General features: G+C 33.2%; 2 protein-coding genes across 2 annotated transcripts; one reads left to right on the top strand and one right to left on the bottom strand.

The window, feature by feature from the left end:
- The first annotated feature begins 7,010 nt into the window (after positions 1 to 7,010).
- CTF2A (FAD/NAD(P)-binding oxidoreductase family protein) lies at positions 7,011 to 9,126 on the top strand. The gene is made up of 5 exons (XM_016345990.3): positions 7,011 to 7,532; positions 7,613 to 7,678; positions 7,792 to 7,954; positions 8,123 to 8,351; positions 8,480 to 9,126. Exons 1-5 carry the CDS (start codon positions 7,165 to 7,167, stop codon positions 8,989 to 8,991), a joined length of 1,338 nt encoding a protein of 445 aa, XP_016201476.1. The 5' UTR covers positions 7,011 to 7,164; the 3' UTR covers positions 8,992 to 9,126.
- Positions 9,127 to 12,699: 3,573 nt separating this feature from the next.
- Positions 12,700 to 14,702, bottom strand: PLA-I{BETA]2 (alpha/beta-Hydrolases superfamily protein). The gene has a single exon (XM_016345988.2). It carries the CDS (start codon positions 14,402 to 14,404, stop codon positions 12,791 to 12,793), a length of 1,614 nt encoding a protein of 537 aa, XP_016201474.1. The 5' UTR covers positions 14,405 to 14,702; the 3' UTR covers positions 12,700 to 12,790.
- Between the last annotated feature and the right edge of the window lie 5,130 nt (positions 14,703 to 19,832).

The following is a 19,832-nucleotide window of genomic DNA, read 5'->3' as shown; positions in this document are numbered from 1 at the left end:
CAATTTTTTATACCGTTCAAAAAAATTTAAACATTTGCTACATATGAAAGAAAAAATAAAAAAATAAAAAACAGAAAATGAAAGCAAGTAATAGGTGTTAATGTGGTTTTGGGTATAAATTTACATAAAAATAAAAAAAATTTATGGATATATAAAAAACAGTATTTTAGAAGAAAAGTATTAAAAAAGAGACCATATTAAAGATCTTATCTTAGTGAAAAATAAGCAGAAAAATCTAAGCTAAACTTGAATTTGGTCAGAGACGACATATGCAAAGTGCCTTGCGACTTTTCAAAGTTATTTGTTGAACTGGAAACAGATAAAGTAATGGACTCTTTGATAGTCATCACGAAGAAAGATATTTTTTTTTACATATATAGACTATTCACATGAAGATAGTAATTAATTTGTTATATGTTATATCATAAATTAACTTAATCAAATCCTTTAAAATTGCTTAACGTTTTTTTAGTTGTCCTTTTTAGATTAAAAAAATTATTTTAATCAACTTCAATACCTATTCATGTGAGAATTAGTTATGAATTTTGTGTACAAGTAAATAAATTAGCTGAATAGTTATAAAAGTGTAGATTATGGAGCAAAATTGTGAACAAGTGCGATAGAACAAGTTTACTTTGCGATGAAAGATAAGTTGTTAATTCCTATCATTTTTAATAATTGAGCTCCCAAATAATAATAATTTTGTATGAACGAAAATTTAAACATATTCAATTATTGAACATTTCTATTTTTTTTCCCCTCAAATCCGTGAAAATCAAAATATAATTACTAATATGTTTCTAGCTTGAATGTACGAACAATGATGGTTAGTATAATAGCTAGGTACAAAGTTCTTGTTCTAGATTTAGATTTATCTTTTCTTTCTGATAAATATTTACTTATATTTTTCACAAACAGAATCACCGCTAAATTTAGCATTGCAGGCAGGGCTTTTTCTAGAAAATATTTGAACGTATCCTATCTCTTATTTTAATATGTTTTATAAAATAATATTAAATATTCTTGCAAAACTATTATTTTATAAAATGTTTTCTAAAAATATTTTAACCTATATCATAGCAAGATGAAAGTCTTTTATCGAAATTCAAACCAAAATAAATGAGCTATGGTTATACTAGCATGAATTTTGTGTCCAACGAAATCAATTAGTTTACCTAAACTAAGTTTACTTTAGCAGTTATATTTCAATTGGAGCATTTTATCAAGCAGTTTATAGACATAAAAGTTAACAAAGTATGAATAAGCATTTTTTCATTGGAGCATTTGATCAAGCAGTTTACATACATGAAAATTAACAAAGTAATAAATCTAACCAAAATATAATTCATGTTTGTATACTTCAAGATTAAATCACAAACACAAATCCATCAACATATAGCATCAAATGAAAAATAAGAGCAACATAAAAAACTTATCTATAGTATATACACACATTAATTTTTTTTAACTCTGATTAAGTTAGATCTCAATACCTTTGCATGTTTTCACTGGAACATTTTATCAAACAGTTTATAGGCATGAAAATTAACAAACTCATAATTTAAACTAAAATGTAATCTTTGTTCCTATACTGCAAAGTTGAAGCTGAAACCCACAGATCTATGAAGCTAATAAAGAATGAAAGGTGAAATAAGAGTAACATGAAAAACTTACAAGATTTGATCCGTAAATGCAAGATGCCGTGACCAAAATGATTGAGAAGTGGTGGAGGAATGGACGTTAGTAACACTTGCACTAGTTGATAGTGTTGAAAGTGGGTAGTATGCACAGTTGAATAGGTTGAAGAAGAGTCTTCAGAGCTTCAGAAGGGTAGGGTTTGGAAATGATGTAGTGAAATGAATTTTCTTTCCATTTTCTCGCCTTACTTGGAGAGAAAAGTTTTTGGTGGGTCCCTATAACTTTTTGTTACTGTTGTTATTTTCCCTTTACATTTTCTTTCATTCCCAAACAAGTGAAACTTCACATTTCCTTCCTTTTTCTTTCCGTTCATTTTCAATTCCCCCCTATTTCCCCCAAAACAAACACAGCGTAAAGAAAATGAGAAGGAAAGAAAATTTTGGTGTGGGTCCATAAAAAAATTTTTCCATCCATTAGAAGCAAGAAAACTAGAAGAAAAATGTTACTTTTGATGTATTTACAATACTACCCCCTAATTCTATTATTATTAATAATTATTAATATAAATTTAATTTTAATAGTTTTAATACATTATTATAATAAATATTTATATTTAAACATTATATATGTATTAGATAAATAATTTATAAAATTATAATATTTTATAATATTTATAAAATGCAATAAAGCATAAATAAATAAAGATATTTATAGTTTATTTTATTATAAGGGCATTATTGTAATTTTATACCATTATGATTTTCTTTCTTCTCACTTTTCTTCTCATCCAAACAAAAGAAATTTTTTTCTCTATTTTCTTTCCATTCATTTTCTCTTCATCCAAACAACACACAAATAACTCTACTTTTCCTTCTATTTTCTTTTCTCTCATTTTTTTTCCTCTTATTTTCTTTCCTTCTATTTTCTTTCCTATATCCAAACAAAGCCTAATCTAATTGGAAGGTTAGAAAGAATTGATTAAATTGGAAAAAGAATTTATATATTATTAAATTATGTGATAAAAGGTATAATACATAGAAGTATATATAAGCGTTAGAAAAATCAAAATAATAAAAATATATAATTTTATAATTAATATACATATATTCTATATAAATATAAATGATACTAATTGATCTAGATTAATTCTAATTTATTCTCTAATATTTCTCCTAACTCAAGTGAGAGCTAAGGATATTATATTGAGTTTGGATACTAGAGTCCGAAAACGAATAGGATGATGAGTCTTCGTGAAGATATCAGCAGTCTGATCCAGAGTTCCAACAGTGACGAGGCGAACAACATCAATAAAGAGATGTTGCCGGACAAAATGATAATCAATCTCAATGTGTTTGGTGCGTTCATGAAACACATCACTATGCGCAATCTGAATAACACTGCGATTGTCACAAAAGATATCGGTTGGGGATGACTGAGGAACACCAAAATATGCAAGAAGCCAACGAATCGAGACAGCCTCAGCAATGGTGTCAGCGAGAACACGGTATTCAGCTTCTGTGCTTGATCGAGCAGTGAATGTTTACTTCTTAGCACGCCAAGAAATGAGAGCATCACCAAGAAACAAACAATAACCAGTAGTAGAACGACGATCAGTGGGATCACCAGCCCAATCAGCATCTGAGTACGCCTGAAGGGACAAAGATGAATGGGCAAAAATATAAAGGCCATGAAATAGGGTGCATTTGATGTAGCGAAGAATGCGAAGAACTGCCGCATAGTGTGTAGTACGAGGAGCTGACAAGAGTTGACTAAGTAAATGAACTGGATAGGCGATGTCTGATCAGGTGACAGTCAGTAGATGAGACCTCCAACTAACTGTCGATAAAGAGTAGGATTATCCAAAATAGTGTCATCCATAAGGGTAAATCGAACATTAGGCTCAAGGGGAATAGACTCAGTGCGAGTATCTGTAATCCTGGTGCAAGCAAGAAGATCTGAGGCATACTTAGCCTGAGAGAGATAGATGTCATCATTTGTAGATATGACCCCGAGACTAAGAAAATAACTGAAAAACCAAGATCTTTCATCTCAAAAGTATGATGAAGGGAGGCTTTGAGATCATAGATACCATCAACATCATATCCAGTAATGATCATGTCATCAACATACAAAAGTAGAAGAACAACTCAACGTTCACTTTACGAATAAAAAGAGCATTTTCATGAGGGCTGCAAGTGAAATCGAGATCGCATATAGTAGTGCTAAACTTGTCAAACCATTCACGAGAAGTTTGTTTAAGACCATAAAGTGCCTTACGAAGGAGACAGACTTTGTTAGAAGGACAAGGATAACCTAGAAGTGGTTTCATATAGACCTTCTTTTTCAAATCTCTATTACGAAATGCATTCTTCACGTGCATCTGACTAAGAGACCATTTTTTTACTGTAGCAATGACAAGAAGAGTTCGAACAAATGTGAGACGAACAACAAGAGATAGAGTCTCTTCATAGTTAATACCATACTTTTGCGTACAACCTTGAGCAATCAAGCGTGCCTTATAACAATCAATAGAGCCATCAGATAAGAGAGAACAGTAGAGAAAAATGTTTGTGTATATTTAAGTTGTATAGAATGATACAATATAAAATGGTATTTATTGGTGCTAAGAAAATTGAAGTAATAAATACGTAATATTCTATAATAAATATTTAGATATACTAAATAATACTAATTGATCTAATTGATCCTAATTATACTCTAACATCCTCCCAAACTCAAGTGACAACTGAGTTTGAAACTTATTTAAAACAACGAAATAAAAAAAAATGCATAAACTGACAGAACGCACAGGTGCAGACAGAACTGTTACAAAGAAACGTAGACGGAACTGCAAAAAAGAAACACAGATGGAACTGCCACAAGTAAAGTGCAGACGGAACTGTTGAAAGGAAGTGCAGACAAAATTGCTCGAAGGGAACGCAGACGGAACTGTCACAAGGAAAGGACAGACGGAACTATCGCAAGAGTGGTCAATTGCCGAAAAACTGCTAAAAAGATGGCAAACTGCCGCAAAACTGCTGAAAAGTGACAAAGTGCAGAGATGGCAAATTATCGGAAGGTGACGTAAAAATATGGTTTCTCAATGAGAATAAGTAAGTAGTGAATGAACTAGTCGGTGATATGAGAAAGCATCAAAGTATTAATAAAAGAGAAGGAAAACAAATGGCACGGAAGAAAAGTATGAAAAATACACTAATTTCATATTAAAAAAACTAACCTATCCTCCTCAAGAAGGATACCATGACTCTGATACTATGTTAGAAATAAGAGACTAAACTGGAGAAAGAATTTGTGTATTAGGTAGCGTTTGGCGGAGAGACAGACGGAAAGACTGAGACTGAGAGATAGAGACTAAGAGACAGAGATTGAAATAAATCTCAGTATTCTATTTGGTGCAAAATGGGAGACAGAAATTGAAACAAGAATGAAACTCTAATTTAATTTGCACAAAGGATAAAAATTGAAATTAATTAATTGAAATGATGGTATTTTAGGTATAAAATGTTATTAAAGTTTCAGTCTCCATTTCTAAAAATTTTAGTCCCCTGTGTCCCCACTTTTTGGAGGTACTGAAATACTGAAATTTTGGAGACAGAGACAGAAATTTTAATACCAGTATCTGAACCAACAAATATGATATTGAGTCTCAGTCTCTCAGTCTCTGTCTCAATACCTCAAAACAAACGCTACCTTATTGAGTTGTGTGATGAAAGGTACAATACATAGGAAGAATCAAATATGCACTAAAAGAATCAAAATAATAAAAATAAAAGCATATATATGTGTGTGTGTGCGCGTGCGCACTAGAAGAATCAAAATAATAAAAGCATACAATAAAAATATACAATTCTACAATTAATATACAGATATTTTATATAAATATAAATAATACTAATTGATTCTAATTTATTTTTTAACATGGAGATTTAATTAATAATTATGGTAATATATAGGTATAGATATAAAAAATAATCATTATTTCATATTTTGACATGCTTATTAATATTTGTCTAATGCTTCCTTTTATATATTCATGTTATTTTGTAAAATTGAAAAGTATATAATCTAAACTCTAAAATAAAAGAGTTTAAGATCAACCATTTTAATTTATATTAGTTAGTATATTTAGTTAATATTTTAACATATTTAATTTAACAGATTAATATTATATTTTTAATTAATATATTTAAATATTATTAATTAATAATGGACCAAAAATAATAAATTATATTCACTTTGTAATAGTCTAAAATACTAGAGAATTAGGGGTGAGCACGGATCAGTTTGGTTCGGGTTCAAGATAAAATTAGAACCGAACCGATCAAAATATAATTGGTTCGGTTTGGTTTAGATTTACGTTTTTTTGAACATATAACCGAACCAAACCAAATCGATTAAGAACGAATTGGTTCGGTTCGGATAATTGGGTACCCGATAACTTTGAAATTCAAAAAAAAAAAAAACAAATTTTTATCTTAAAAATTCAAACATATTAATAGTGAATAATCTTTGTCTAATGGAAATACAAAAGTGCAATAGAAATATTAGAAGCTAAATACAAAAGTCTAGTAAATAATCTTTTAAAGAAGCTAAATTCAAAACACATTAAACTCCAAACATTAGAAGCTAAATACAAAAGGGTAATAGAAATATTTGTCTAGTTTTCAAAGTGTTAAGGTTACGAGTTGCAAAACTCACTAAAAGCCATATTTTTTATTATTTTATTTAATTAATATATGATCGGGTTTACGGGTTCGGGTTTCGCATCCCTAAAATCGATACTCGAACCGATCAGTAACAAAAGTCATTGGTTTAGTTCGAGTTGGACCCGATTACTCGTTGGTTTCAGAACCAATTTAATTGGTTCGGTTCGGATTCGGACGGATAACAAGTACCCGCTACCCGTGTTCATCTCTACAGAAAATGATGACTGGTATGAAAAATTTAGTAACCTCAAGGTATTTGTTAGCTTAGGAAATTATGAAGAATTGCTAAAACTTTAAAACAAGAAAAAAATAATATATATATATATATATATATATATATATATATATAATTTATTTCATAACATGATTACTTATTTAAAATAAATTTTTAAAATTTGAACTTATCGATCCCTCATGTTTACTTGGGTCTGTCAGACTCAACAAAAAAATTTGCTCAGATTGATACCGAAGCACGCCTGAGAGAATTTTTAAAATTAGACAAATTAAACTTAGAAATCGATATGTTCAAATTTTAAAAAGGTAAAAAACTTAAATGTATTTTTAAATTTTAAAGGACTTAAATATCCGCAAACCAAAACGTCAGTCATCAAGTTATCCTTTTCTCAAAAAATAAAAAAGAAAGAAGAAGAAATGATCCTGAGTGAGCAGTCACCACTCGTTTCTATGGCGGAAGGCTGAACACGCAGTCACACATGCACCGTTACTATCTCCTATGACCTCTGTATGTTGGTTGGCATAGCCAGCATTCACGATTCAACAATCATCCTTTGCTTCATCCATGGCCACATCATCAACAACAACCGCGTCTCTTGCCTTTCCCAAACCTCTTGTACCTTCTTCTCACGCTACAACATCTAATTTGTTCTTCCAACTCCGAACACAGAAGTACCAGAACCACCACAGAAGCAAATCTGAAATGAAGGCTCAAGTCCGTAAGGAAGATGTTGTTATCGTGGGTGCTGGCATTGCTGGCCTTGCAACTGCTGTCTCCCTTCACAGGCTTGGAGTTAATTCCCTCGTTCTTGAGCAGGCTGACTCCCTTCGAACCGGTGGCACTTCCCTCACCCTCTTCAAGAACGGCTGGAGGGTACTCGATGCTATTGGAATCGCTCATTATCTCAGACCTCACTTCTTGGAAATTCAAGGGTACATTATTATAGTAATTACTATTCATTCTTAATTATTATCAGCTGAGCTTTATTTGGTTCATATTATCAGCTGTACAGGATGGTGGTGAAGTCTGAGGATGGCAGAGAACTACGCTCTTTCACTTTCAAACAAGAGGATCAAAGGTACCCAGGATCGATTAAAAAATCCTAAGTTTTCTTAATTTACCTTTTGGTGGCTTAGTTTATACTATAAATTTCTCTGTTTATCAAATGTTTAAAGAAGGAGTATGCTGCAGCCAAGAGGTGCGAGCTGTGGAAAGGCGAGTACTTTTGGAAACTTTAGCTGCCCAGCTCCCCCAGGATATGATTCAGTTTTCTTCAAAGCTAGCAAGGATTGAATCAAATTCAGATGGAGAAACCTTGTTGGAACTTGCAGATGGGTCTAAGCTTCTTGCAAAGGTTAGTAGTGCATATTCTGGTTTAATTAGCTCAGCTCAAATTCCATATATATTGATCCAAGAATGTAACAAAAAGTAGCATAACAATGAAATGAGTAATTAGTTATGTGATTGAAATATGATGGCCAATTATGATTCTCTCTGACAAGTTAATCTCATGAATAATTAGATTTTGATAGGTTGTGATGGGATTCGATCACCAATAGCAAAGTGGATGGGGTTTTCTGAGGCAAATTACGTTGGTCATTGTGCTTTCCGTGGACTTGCTTCTTATTCAGAAGGACAGCCTTATGGACCAAGAGTAAATTATATCTATGGTAGAGGGGTGCGTGCAGGATATGTTCCTGTTTCTCCAACAAAAGTTTATTGGTTCATCTGCTTTAACAGTTCATCCCCAGGTCCTAAATTATAGCTCCATACATAATTAGATTATCTATATAGACATATTTTATACCAACAATCTATGAAAGTTGAATCTTGAAGTTTATCTTGGTTCATTTAAAGAATAGTTTGAGTTGAATGGCAGGTCCAAAAATAACTAATCCAACTGTTCTTAAGAAGGAAGCTAAAGAACTAGTCAAGAATTGGCCTTCGGAGCTTTTGGACATAGTGGACGCTACAGCCGACGAGACTGTCAGCAAGACTCCGCTGGTAGATCGGTGGCTTTGGCCGGCCGTAAGTCCACCTGCTTCTGCTGGTAAAGTGGTGCTGGTCGGAGATGCTTGGCATCCGATGACTCCGAATCTGGGGCAAGGAGCATGTTGTGCACTTGAGGATGCTGTGGTTCTTGCTAAGAAGCTTGCAGGGGCCATCAAGTCTAATGAGGACCACTCATCAGTTGAAGAAGCTTTGAGGTCATATGGCAGTGAAAGATGGCCCCGAGTGTTTCCACTCACTGTTCGTGCATACTTTGTGGGTTCCATATTGCAGTGGGAGAATCCATTGGTGTGTTCTGTTAGGAACAACATTGTCATACCTAAGTTAGTAAGGCTTGGACCATTGTTGGAGCATACAAATTTTACTCCTGAGAGTCTATGAAAGAAGAATGATAATGGGAGAAAGTAGTAGTTCCATTTCTACTAAATCCAACACCTGAATGTATAATACATTAAATCAATGTAAAGATAGAGACATGCCTGTATTCATTAATGCAATTGCAACGCTTTGGTTTCAGTTAAGAGAAATATCTCAGATACACCTCAAATACAAGCTTTCAATCTCAACACAATAAAAGCCATATATTATAGATAAGAATACAATCAAGAACTAAGAAGCATATCTATAATTTTCTTTGTTTACATTTTAAAACTAAACTAGTCCATCCAAGCTATCATTTAATCTAATCAAAAGCGAACCACAAAATCATTTGACAAAATGAAATAGCACTTCAACTGCTCTTGTCATCTTCAGGATTCCACTTCAGCTTCCTCAGGCTGAAAAAAATAAATAAAAGGAAAGGAAAAAACTTAGGTCAAAACTCAAAATCAGTTAACAACTGTTGATGCAAACTGCAAATCATTGGTTCCAATCCAATTCCAACGAACTTTCATGCGAACATAAATAAATAAATAAATAAATCCGAGACGAACCTTTTTGCGGTGAAGGAGTAGGAGCAGAGAAGAACCAGAGGATGATGGCGCAGAGAAGAACGAGAAGAGGGATGAGGTGGACAGCCTTCTGTGCTGATCTGAGACGAGAGCGCTCCCTCTTTGAAACATACGAGAGGGGATCGTATGTGGGAAGGTCTTCATCGGTTTCCATGCTCAGCCGAGTGATGTTATTGAATCTTGAATGCTTTAGAATGAGTCCAACTCTTTCACTCTTTTCTCAACTTCATTTTTCTTCTCTTTTTCCTATATCCCTTTCTTTCTTCTTTTCCTACCACTTTTTCTAGGAAGGTGCCATCATATTCAACAATATTTATTTGTTCAATATAGGTATATTGTTTTATTCACATTTGACAAATAAATTACACCTAAATCATTATCATCTTTAAGTTTACTATTGTAATCAAGATTCTTATATTTAAATAAATGTCAACTTTTTTAGATCTAAGAAAATGAAATTACTCAGTTATTTAAAAAGTTTTAGTAGAGTCATATTAGTAGAAATATTTGACTCTTACTCTAGGTTTTTTCAACCGTGTCTCGTATATACTAATACTAATAAAAATGATAATATAATCAATTCTGCTACGTTACTAACAGCATTTCTGTCAACTTCTGTCAACTCTTATTTATAATTGTGTTTAATAGAAGTGTCTTTGTGGATGTATCTAATAAAAATATATTTTTTATGACTGAGTTTAATAGGGGTGTCTTTATAGATATATTTTCTGGATGTATCTCTTTATATATGTGTTTAAAATATAATAAATAATTATTGTTGATAATAAATTGACAGATAATATGTTGATACCCTATACTCTCCATAATATAATTCATTTTATATAAAATGTTTGCATGCTAAAATCATAAAATTCTATTTAAAAATATAAAAGGTGTATCAAAATAAATTGTGTGTGAGAAATTTTATAGGTGTTTCAACTTCCAAGAATAAGTAAGTGTTGTTATTTTGATCAATTAATTGTTTTTTACATCAATATTATACTCTAATTTTAATTTTAATTTTAATTTTAAAAATATTAAAAAAATTTAAATTAACATTAAACTAACAAAATAAATAGTACGTAAAGAAAGCATTCATTTGCTCTTGAAACATATAAAAAATTTACACACACACATATATATTACATTTCTTATTATGCTATTTTGTAACGATATATACTACTAACTACTTTGGTGATGTGATCTACAGGAAATTCTTGGTAATGTTCCCACTTTAATTTGGGTCAAAAATAAAAGTAACTTCCTAAAAAAACTATATATACTGCCAACTATTTTCTGTTTTTGAAATAATATAAAAACTAAAAAGTCTTCTATTCAATATATCAAAATATTACATTTCTGCTTCCTTTCACGCGGCGGTTGGTAGAGTTTGGGTGAAGGAATTAATTAAAGGTAGATACTTCAACGATTGATACGTAAAAAAAATGACATTGTAAACCGTAAAATAAATTCACAACCTTAATTAAAGGCCTAGTGTTTTACATGTGGAGACAGGTTTGAAAAGTTAGAGATGATTGATCCAATAACCATAGAAGCCAACCACACCTTTAACGCTCCGATTCAAGTGCGAATCCAACCCAGTACGTCACAGTAATCATGATGATGCCACTCCTCTTCTAGTCTTCTTCCCATTATTTTACTTCTTTCATCTCATTTTCACATGCAGGATTTCCATAGGCATGTAGAAACTACTCAATCAAAAAATGGCATGTATGGTTCCTTCTTTAATTCCCCTTAAAGAATTCAACTACCACAATATGCTTGTCCTTTTAGGTTTGTTTCTACTGCTAAAGTATGTACCATTTTTGGACCTATTATCACTCAAATTTTTGGAGGGTACTAGATATAGCTGCGATTATATATATAAAAGTAATACCGAAATAGTTTCTGGAAATATAATAGTTTCCCAAATGCAAAAAATTATTCTATTAATTTAACATGTTAGAATAAAAGGATATGTAAGTTCAATATATATATATTTTTTTAACAATCTCGTTACCTTATAAACAGTATTTCTACCCACTTCTACCAACTCTTGTTTATAACTGTATTTAATAGAAGTGTCTTATGGATATGCTAATAAAAATATTTTTTTTATAGTTGTGTCTAATAGAAGTATCTTTATAGATGTATTTTCTGAATATATCTCCTCATACACGTGTTTAAAATATAATAATTAATTATTGTTGGCAATAAATTGGCTATATTTGTACCGATGAAAGATGTTACAATTGTCATTTTATTCTTGTATGGATACATTTGTCAGCGTTTATATCTTTTATGGGTATAAATAATAATTTATTCTTTTTTAATTTTAAGGCTTTGGAAAATTTTAAATGTCATATAAATCTAGCTATTAGAAACTTTTACATTGAGTTTCATTAGTTCTTCCGTGAGTCTCCTTAATCGTGCGAGGAATGCTAGGAGTCAGCAACTTTTGTGATTTGTAAATGATGGTTTTAATGGTGTGAGATTGGTTTGAGATTTCATCTAATGACTCACTTTTTTTTTGTTGGTTACATGCTGGCCAGAATTTAACAAAGTTGCTGGCCCTAGACTTTTCCTAATCGCGCCATTAGTTAACAAGTACGTACCACTACATGTGGCTCATCAACACTCGACGATGCTCTCTTGGCTACCAAAATGTTGTGCTTGCTTCGCCTTCCATTTCCTAATTTGATAAACCCTGAACCACATTTGCTCGTGAGAAATTCCAAATTCCTAAACTTAAGTGGGAAAAAACCTAACCCTTGTTGTTCGCCATGCATAGTGTAGGAAGTACGTACTAGTTCAACTGAGGGAAATAGCAGCATATACTTTATCTAAAGTGCATATCTGGAGTTTCTGTCATCCTCTATGAATGAAAGAAATTTAAAAATTTCTTTTAATATCTCTTTTATCATTTTAACACGATCATAGCTATGAATTTATATTAAGGTCAAAACTTATATGCAGTTACTTTTATAAATAACATTAATAGTTGAAAATTTTTAAATAATAATTTAGTAAATATATCAAATTATAATTCTTAACTATAATCTTTATCTAAAAATAACTACATGTATGTGAGTTTTAGTAATAACATATTTGTCAGAATTATGTGGAAGACAAAAAGCACAAGCTGTGTGTATGTGTAACATCCTCAAATAAAATATATTCACATTTTTTGTTTTCATCTAAGAATTACACATAAATATTATTAGAGTGGTTTAAGATGGACTAGGCAAACAAGTGGACATGGACATGGACATAGATCCTTGTCTCTTAAGATTAACAGTCAAGGCTTTTGCCTTGCTAACATACAATTTCTTGACATTAGAGCCTTGATCCTGCATCAATCTAGCCAGGCTTCTCTTAGCATTTGCTCTAAATGGACAATTAGATGCCAGGAAACCATCCACCAAGTGCAGGTAAGCCTCCAGGTCATGGCAACATGCCATGTCAGCATCCGGCTTTAGATAGGGCGACATCTTGGTGTCGACACGTAGCTCGGTCCCCACGTGTGAGTAAGCCAACGGTGTATTCTCTTCAAGCATGTTCATGACACCACCACCAACCTTGGAGTTCCTTATTTTTTCCTCTACCTCCTCGCTTACAAATATTCCAGGCACTCTCGTAATCACGTCTTGCGAGTTCACAATTCTAAGCACTTTCACATTACGAGCCGTAACTCTGTTTCCAAAGGCCTTGTTACCCACTCGAGGCCCACCAAAGGAGAAAACAGCCACCGGTGGCATGTTTGGGCTGCACGTGCTTATCTCATCGGCCACCAACAAGGCCAGCGTTGCGCCCAAACTGTGGCCTGTGATTGTGATGCTTAGGCTCTCACCCTTGTAAACCTCCAATAACCGCTTAATTTCTTCCACAACAGACTCGGCTAAGCTAGGCACGTGAGCACCACGTGTCTTGTACAGGCTCAAGAACCCGCACTCCACTTTGGGCTTTCCTTGGTTATCATCTTCCTTGTTATCATCAGGGTGATCAATCAACTGGGCTCGAAGATTCTCGGCCCATTCGAGACAAGTTGAAGTTCCGCGAAGGGCAATCACGATGTCCCTCCTTCCCAACCGTGCGATCTCTCTTTGGTCATCACAAACTGCGACGTACCCGACCCAGCTAGAGCGCTGGGTCATCCACCCGAGATCCGGTGCCACGTCATCGACCCATTTGGGCAACCCAATAGATGACGTGGCATAGAGGCTCTTGGTGACCTTATATGTCCTGTCATGGAGGGCCACGTGGCGGGGCTGTGGCGGGGCATCCGTGGACATGGCTGGGTCAGAGTGGAAAGCTTGGTAGGCAGCCTGGACGAACTCGCCGTACCGGACAACCTCCCGGCGGAGATTCTCATCGAGCGGATCGAGCATCCCTTTCCAGTCATTGCTGCCGTGGTACTCCCTCCACCGGCTGCCGAGGACGTTTCGCGGCGAATACTCGGCTGTCTTGGAGAGGAGGCGCTGCAGGCGGTGAAGGTTTCGCGGGGACATATCCTCGGCGGCTGCTTTCATTTCCGAACTCCACAATCTCCCTAAGTTGAGTCCTTCAAGGAAACTTTTTGCTTTCTTCTCCGTGGACGATGATGAATCGTCAGTGCTTGTGATTTTATTGTGTTGTTGTTGGAGGGGCTTTTGGGTATCGAGGAGCTTTTCGAGGTTAGAGAGGTGTAAGCGAGTTGACTCGGTAGAAACGAAGGGCTTGACGGAAGCTGCAGGGTTGAGAGGTGAGGCTGCGCGGCATCTGAAACTGGGGCACCTTGTTGCCTGCAACTTGTTATGGATGCTGTGAACTGATGGCACGGTGGCGCACATCTGCATCATCATCATCTTCTTCTTCTTCTTTGATACAAGATCGAGTTCGTTGTTTTAGTTTTCTTGTTGAGAATGGAGGTGGGGGAAGACAGCGTCAAATAAGATTTTATGATATGAATGAACTTGTGTGCGCTTGAAATCCAAGAAGGTGAATGTTTCAAGGTCTATTTAAAGAGATGGGTGTATTATTTGGTGTTTTGGTCAATGCCCTTCAATTTTGTCATAATTACGTAGTATATATAGATAGATTTTTATAACGAAAATATTTGAAATGGTAATGTGTATGGGAAATTGGAAATTAGTGGTGGGGTCTGACTTTATTTTGAATAATTAGAGGTGGTTAAAAAATTAAGAGTAGTGTTTTGAAGTAAAATGGACCGCGTCCCCCGAGTTTAAGTTTGGGTGTGGGTCTCATTCATGAAAGTCTGCGACCACTGCATAACGCTGTTACTCGTTTTCACATCAAATGACTTTTTTGGCCCTAAGAACTGGGATGCTCACGTCATCAAATTGAAGTGTTGCCTTACACAGAGGACGCGACTAATGGCCTCTCCTTCTTTGCTCCAAAATTTAAAAAAAAAAATTTAGATAGAAAATGAGAAGATAAAATAATATGAATAATAGATATGTCGAATTTCAATTTAATAGGTATACAGATGATTATATTCATCATTTTTAATTGGATGATTTTTTTTATTCGATTTAATAATGGTTGGATGATTTTAATTGGATGATTTTTAATTTACTCATGCACAGTTAATAATAGTTGGATGTTCAATTTATTAGATGTGCAGATAATTATGCTAATGTTAAGATTTAGGAGATAATTTGGGGTATAATATTTTTTTATTTTATTAGGTCAATTTTAGAGTCTATCATTCACATTATTTACAAAAATTATTATCTACCTAACAAAACCCTTTTAAAAATGAGAAAAGATCCCATCCAATTATAATTGTCAAGTGGTCGAATCCGACAAATTATTGATTTATTAGTTTATTAATTTAACCGATAAATTATTAATTAAATCAATAAAATTGATTTTATGTAAATTAAAAATTTAAAATTAAAATTTGAAATGTTTATTTTCACTGACATTTTATCAAAAATTAAGTCTCAAATTTTAAAAATAACTGTTCATACCCTGGCCCAATAAATAGGACCCAGGATCCAAGCAAAGAAGCCCAACCCAAAGGGGTTGGCCCTCCCCCAGTACCGGCCTTCATCCCCAGAAGTCGGTACTGAACACGACCTACTCCAAAGAAGTCGGATACGAGGGTTAGCTGGCAGATAACACTCATTCGAATGAGTAACCGCCCCTAGAAACTCTCTAACCACTTCATAGAGCCATATCTTAACCTCCCTAAGATATGGGAACGGTTATCCACCTAAAAAGGTGGCACTACTTCAGCGGTGGTTATTGGTTCACCACTATAAATACCCTGACATCCCTCAGGTATCACTAAGTCCCAATACTTTCTCAACTTGCTCACACTCTTGCTAACTTAGGCATTGGAGTGTCATTGCAGGTACCACCCCCCATTCTTCCAGACGCACAAGTCGAACGGAGGAACACCGAGTTTCAGGGGCACCAGCTGGCCACCTCCCTCACACGTTTGGGTCAACCAACGTCATCCGGCCACCAGCTGGCCATCTCCCTCACACGTTTGGGTCAACCAACGTCATCCGGCCCACTAATCTCCGGTTACCCACCGTAACAATAACTAATATAAAAAAACATAAAATTTGTTAGTAATATCTTAATTTAACACAATAAAAATAATAATTATTTTATAAAATCTATCATCTAACTATAATATCAATAAATTTTAACATTTATATCAAAATAAATAATTTTAATCACAATATTAATATTGAAATAAATCAAAAAAATTATTTTAATCTTTAACTTTTTTGTTTTAAGATAATACGATATTTTTAATAAAAAATTTAAATAGTAGAACTCTAATTATAAAAGATAAGGCGTGCTATTATTCATATTATTCGTATTTCCATTATTTATCCAGCAGAACTCCGATTGATTAGGGAAAAAACATAACAAAACTGTTTTCAACAATTTATTTTATAATCAACCGCTGGTATGTTGGATATGAGGTCTGCTATAGATACAAGTATTTTTGTCTTACAAGCTATACAAGTTGGCTCAAATATAAGAAAAAAACACGCGCACCACTCTTTTAAATTGAGCGTCTAACACACGCGCCTTACAACACGTTCATTATGCCGCACTCTTCCTCTTCTTCCTCAATCAAAATGCAAATCGTGAATATTCAAGCGACATTCGAAACAAACTACGATTCTACGAAGAGTAGAAGAAATCAAGAAGAAAAGATACAAATTTCCATAAAAAATTATCAAAAAAACGAAAAAACATTATTCAAGGTACTGTTTTATTCTTCTAAGTTTTTTTTCTAGATTGTCTCTGCCATGTGTCTCATCCTTAACCAGCAAAACATTAAAAGATTTCAAAAAGAAATATACTGTCTCCCCATGATATTGATATTGAGTGTGTTTCTTAAATCCTTTGGGTGTATTTCTGTAATCCTTTGGGTGTATTTTTGTCTGTAACCGTTTTGGTGTATTTCTGTAATCTTTTGGGTGTATTTCTGTAATCGTTTGGGTGTATTTCTGAAATTCCATTATCTTCAAAACAATTTCAAAGCTTGATTTCAGAAACCATGAAAATCGAAAAAAGTAGAAGAAGATCGAAGGCAAAGAGAAAACACACGAAGGAGATCGAACAAATTTGGCAAGAAACTCGAAAAAGGAAACGAAATCTTTTGAAAAATGGAAGTTATATATTCACGCGTTATTTGATTTGGATTGATTTAAAAATTTGTTAAAGAGGCCCGTAACATAAGCCGCGCGTTTATAGGATTTCGTTCTCTTCAGACTTGTAAAACTTGTAAGCGCACACCACTTATATGTAAAGATTAATCCGTTGCCTATTTCAGAATAACCGGCACTTTAGAGATTTATTCCTCTTAGCAAAGTTCAACAACAATACAATCAGATATGACCTATAAACCTTATTCATAAACTGTGTAATTTAAATTTAAAATAATGTATATTTTCAGGGCAAGTTAATATAATAAAATCTCAAAGCTATTGATATTCTTTTGATAGATACATACGCTGATGAGACATTGCTTACGTAAAAAACAATAAGATATTAATAACATATAATAGTGATATTGTTTTGGTCGTTATTATTGAAAATGTTTTGAAGTCAAATTAAACTACATCCTTTGCTTTCACTCCAAACTAATCGGACCTTGTCAGTACGTAAGAACGCAATTTCGTTGTTCCTTCAACAATCTGATTAAAGGGAGGAGATTTGACATGTCACTTCTAAAGTTAACATATTTCAATAGCTCAACCTAAGCATCCAATATATACATTAGACATTTCATATTTTAGGCGCAAAAGTTTGATCCGTTAGATATATTGCACTAAAAAGAGTTTGAACATTGAATACCACAATAATAAATAGAACAATTCAAGTCAATTACTTGCGTCAAAGGCCAAAACTCAGAAAAACAAACCGGAAAATCTCAGTTTCGTTACCTTGTTACGTAGATGATGACCTTACTTTAATATTTTTTGTTGCAAATGTTATTCCCTAACTTGAGAGGTTAATAACTATTCTGTCGCAGATCTGAACTTCATTTAAGAGTTTGTTACTGACCGACGAATTGCTACATACGCAAGGCGAGATTCGAATATCTGACACTTGTTTAAGCAGACAAGTGAGGTGACCACTCAAATTGATTATGACCATACTTTAATTAATTAATCTTTTCTGAACTTGGTTATAAACTCTAATATTACACGAAACTTTTTTTTTCTTTTGTGTGTCTATTTTTTTATGAATTTAATAAAAAACTTAAAATATATGTCAGCCAAATCCATCAAAACATTGTAAAAAAAATAGTGTAAATAACTTTTTTGTTGCTAAGAGTATTTTTAATAGAGTGTTTTTAGAATATTAATTTTAGTAGTTTTAAAAAAGAATTGATTTAGAATTAAAATTTGTATTAGAGTTTATTGATAAAACAAAACCAGTATCATTTTAGGAATATAATATTATTTTGATGAAAAACGTAACCAATAAAATTTTGTCACTCGTATATATGATAATTATATTGATAAAATAATTAAAAATAAAATTTATCTATCTTGTACCCTAAAAGTATGTATTAAGTTTAAAATTTTTTTTATTAAAAATATAAAAAGTTAAATTTTTAATGTATTTATTTTATATTTATTAAATAAAAATATTTAAATTTTTTTACAAATAGTAAATTTATCATGTTAACTACATTCTTAAAAATAATATAAAATTTTAACTAAATTAAAATTAAATATTAAAAAATAAAATTTATTTTTAATTTTAAATTATTATTTATAACAAATGATCTTATATATTATATATCATTATATAAAATTTAAAATAAAATTAAAATTAATTAGATCTAGTATAGGAGATAATCTAACATCATGATAACTGCTAATGCATTTATGAGGATATGAGCACGTCATTGACATTCTGAAAATGCCGCCGTAGTGCCGTTGAATTCTGAACAACAAGCACTTAATATATGCTGCATACTTTGCCTTTTATAAAAAGGGAGAACAATGAAACTAAGTTATTCCCGTCAAAAGAAAAAAAAAAGATATATTTATTATTCTCCTTTCTTGTTCATTTTCGTCAAAACTCAAAAGGCATATATATCGGCCAACACAGTGAGTGGCGGATATTTGAATTTAGTCCAACTTTCTTAGGGGGATTGAAATTTGGTGCACTATATAGAATTTTTGGTGAACAACCAAGAGAAAAAAAAAAGCAGAAAAGAAAAAAAAAAAATCAGGTTCTTAACAGCAAGAGAGGACAAACCACCTTTGGCGGCTGGTGCCAAAGGTGAACCTCATCAGCTCTGCTATCTCCAGATCCTATCTTTGCCAACCGATCTGCCACGACATTAGCTTCTCTCGGGATAAGCTCAAAACGAATATCCCAATCCCTTCTTAACTTCAAGTCAAAGATCAGTTGTATCACTTCTTTTTCAATATGCCAGAGTGGAACTTGCCAACTAGTCACTAGCTCAAAAGCTGATGCGCAATCTGGCTCACAGACAACAAGCTTAAGACCCGCCTCCCAAGCCCAAGCCAAACATTTCCATATACTCCACAACTCCATCTTAATGACACTAGATCCAAAGGAATTTCCTGAGCATCCCATTACCCATTGACTAGAGCTATCGCGAATTACCCATCCAAAACCAGCACAATCATCTCCCAAGTTCACACTCCCATCACAATTTAACTTCCAAGCACCAGGTTCTGGCGGAGACCAAAACAGAGATTTTAATCCCTGGATGCAACACACTCGATTCTGAGTTGTATATTCAAAATCCACCAT

The sequence above is a fragment of the Arachis ipaensis genome, chromosome B5, assembly GCF_059453495.1.
Source record: "Arachis ipaensis isolate K30076 ecotype BB chromosome B5, ASM5945349v1, whole genome shotgun sequence".
Classification (NCBI taxonomy): domain Eukaryota; kingdom Viridiplantae; phylum Streptophyta; class Magnoliopsida; order Fabales; family Fabaceae; genus Arachis; species Arachis ipaensis.
The sequence above is the reverse complement of the archived record's forward strand: the minus strand, read 5'-3'. Positions and strand labels throughout refer to the sequence as shown.

Bases quoted from the DNA above. Each gene is read 5' to 3' on its own strand.
- CTF2A (XM_016345990.3), top strand. From the start codon at position 7,165: ATGGCCACATCATCAACAACAACCGCGTCTCTTGCCTTTCCCAAACCT. The intron at 7,533-7,612 runs GTACATTATTAT...TCAGCTGTACAG, and splicing joins CACTTCTTGGAAATTCAAGG to GATGGTGGTGAAGTCTGAGG. The intron at 8,352-8,479 runs GTCCTAAATTAT...GTTGAATGGCAG, and splicing joins CTTTAACAGTTCATCCCCAG to GTCCAAAAATAACTAATCCA.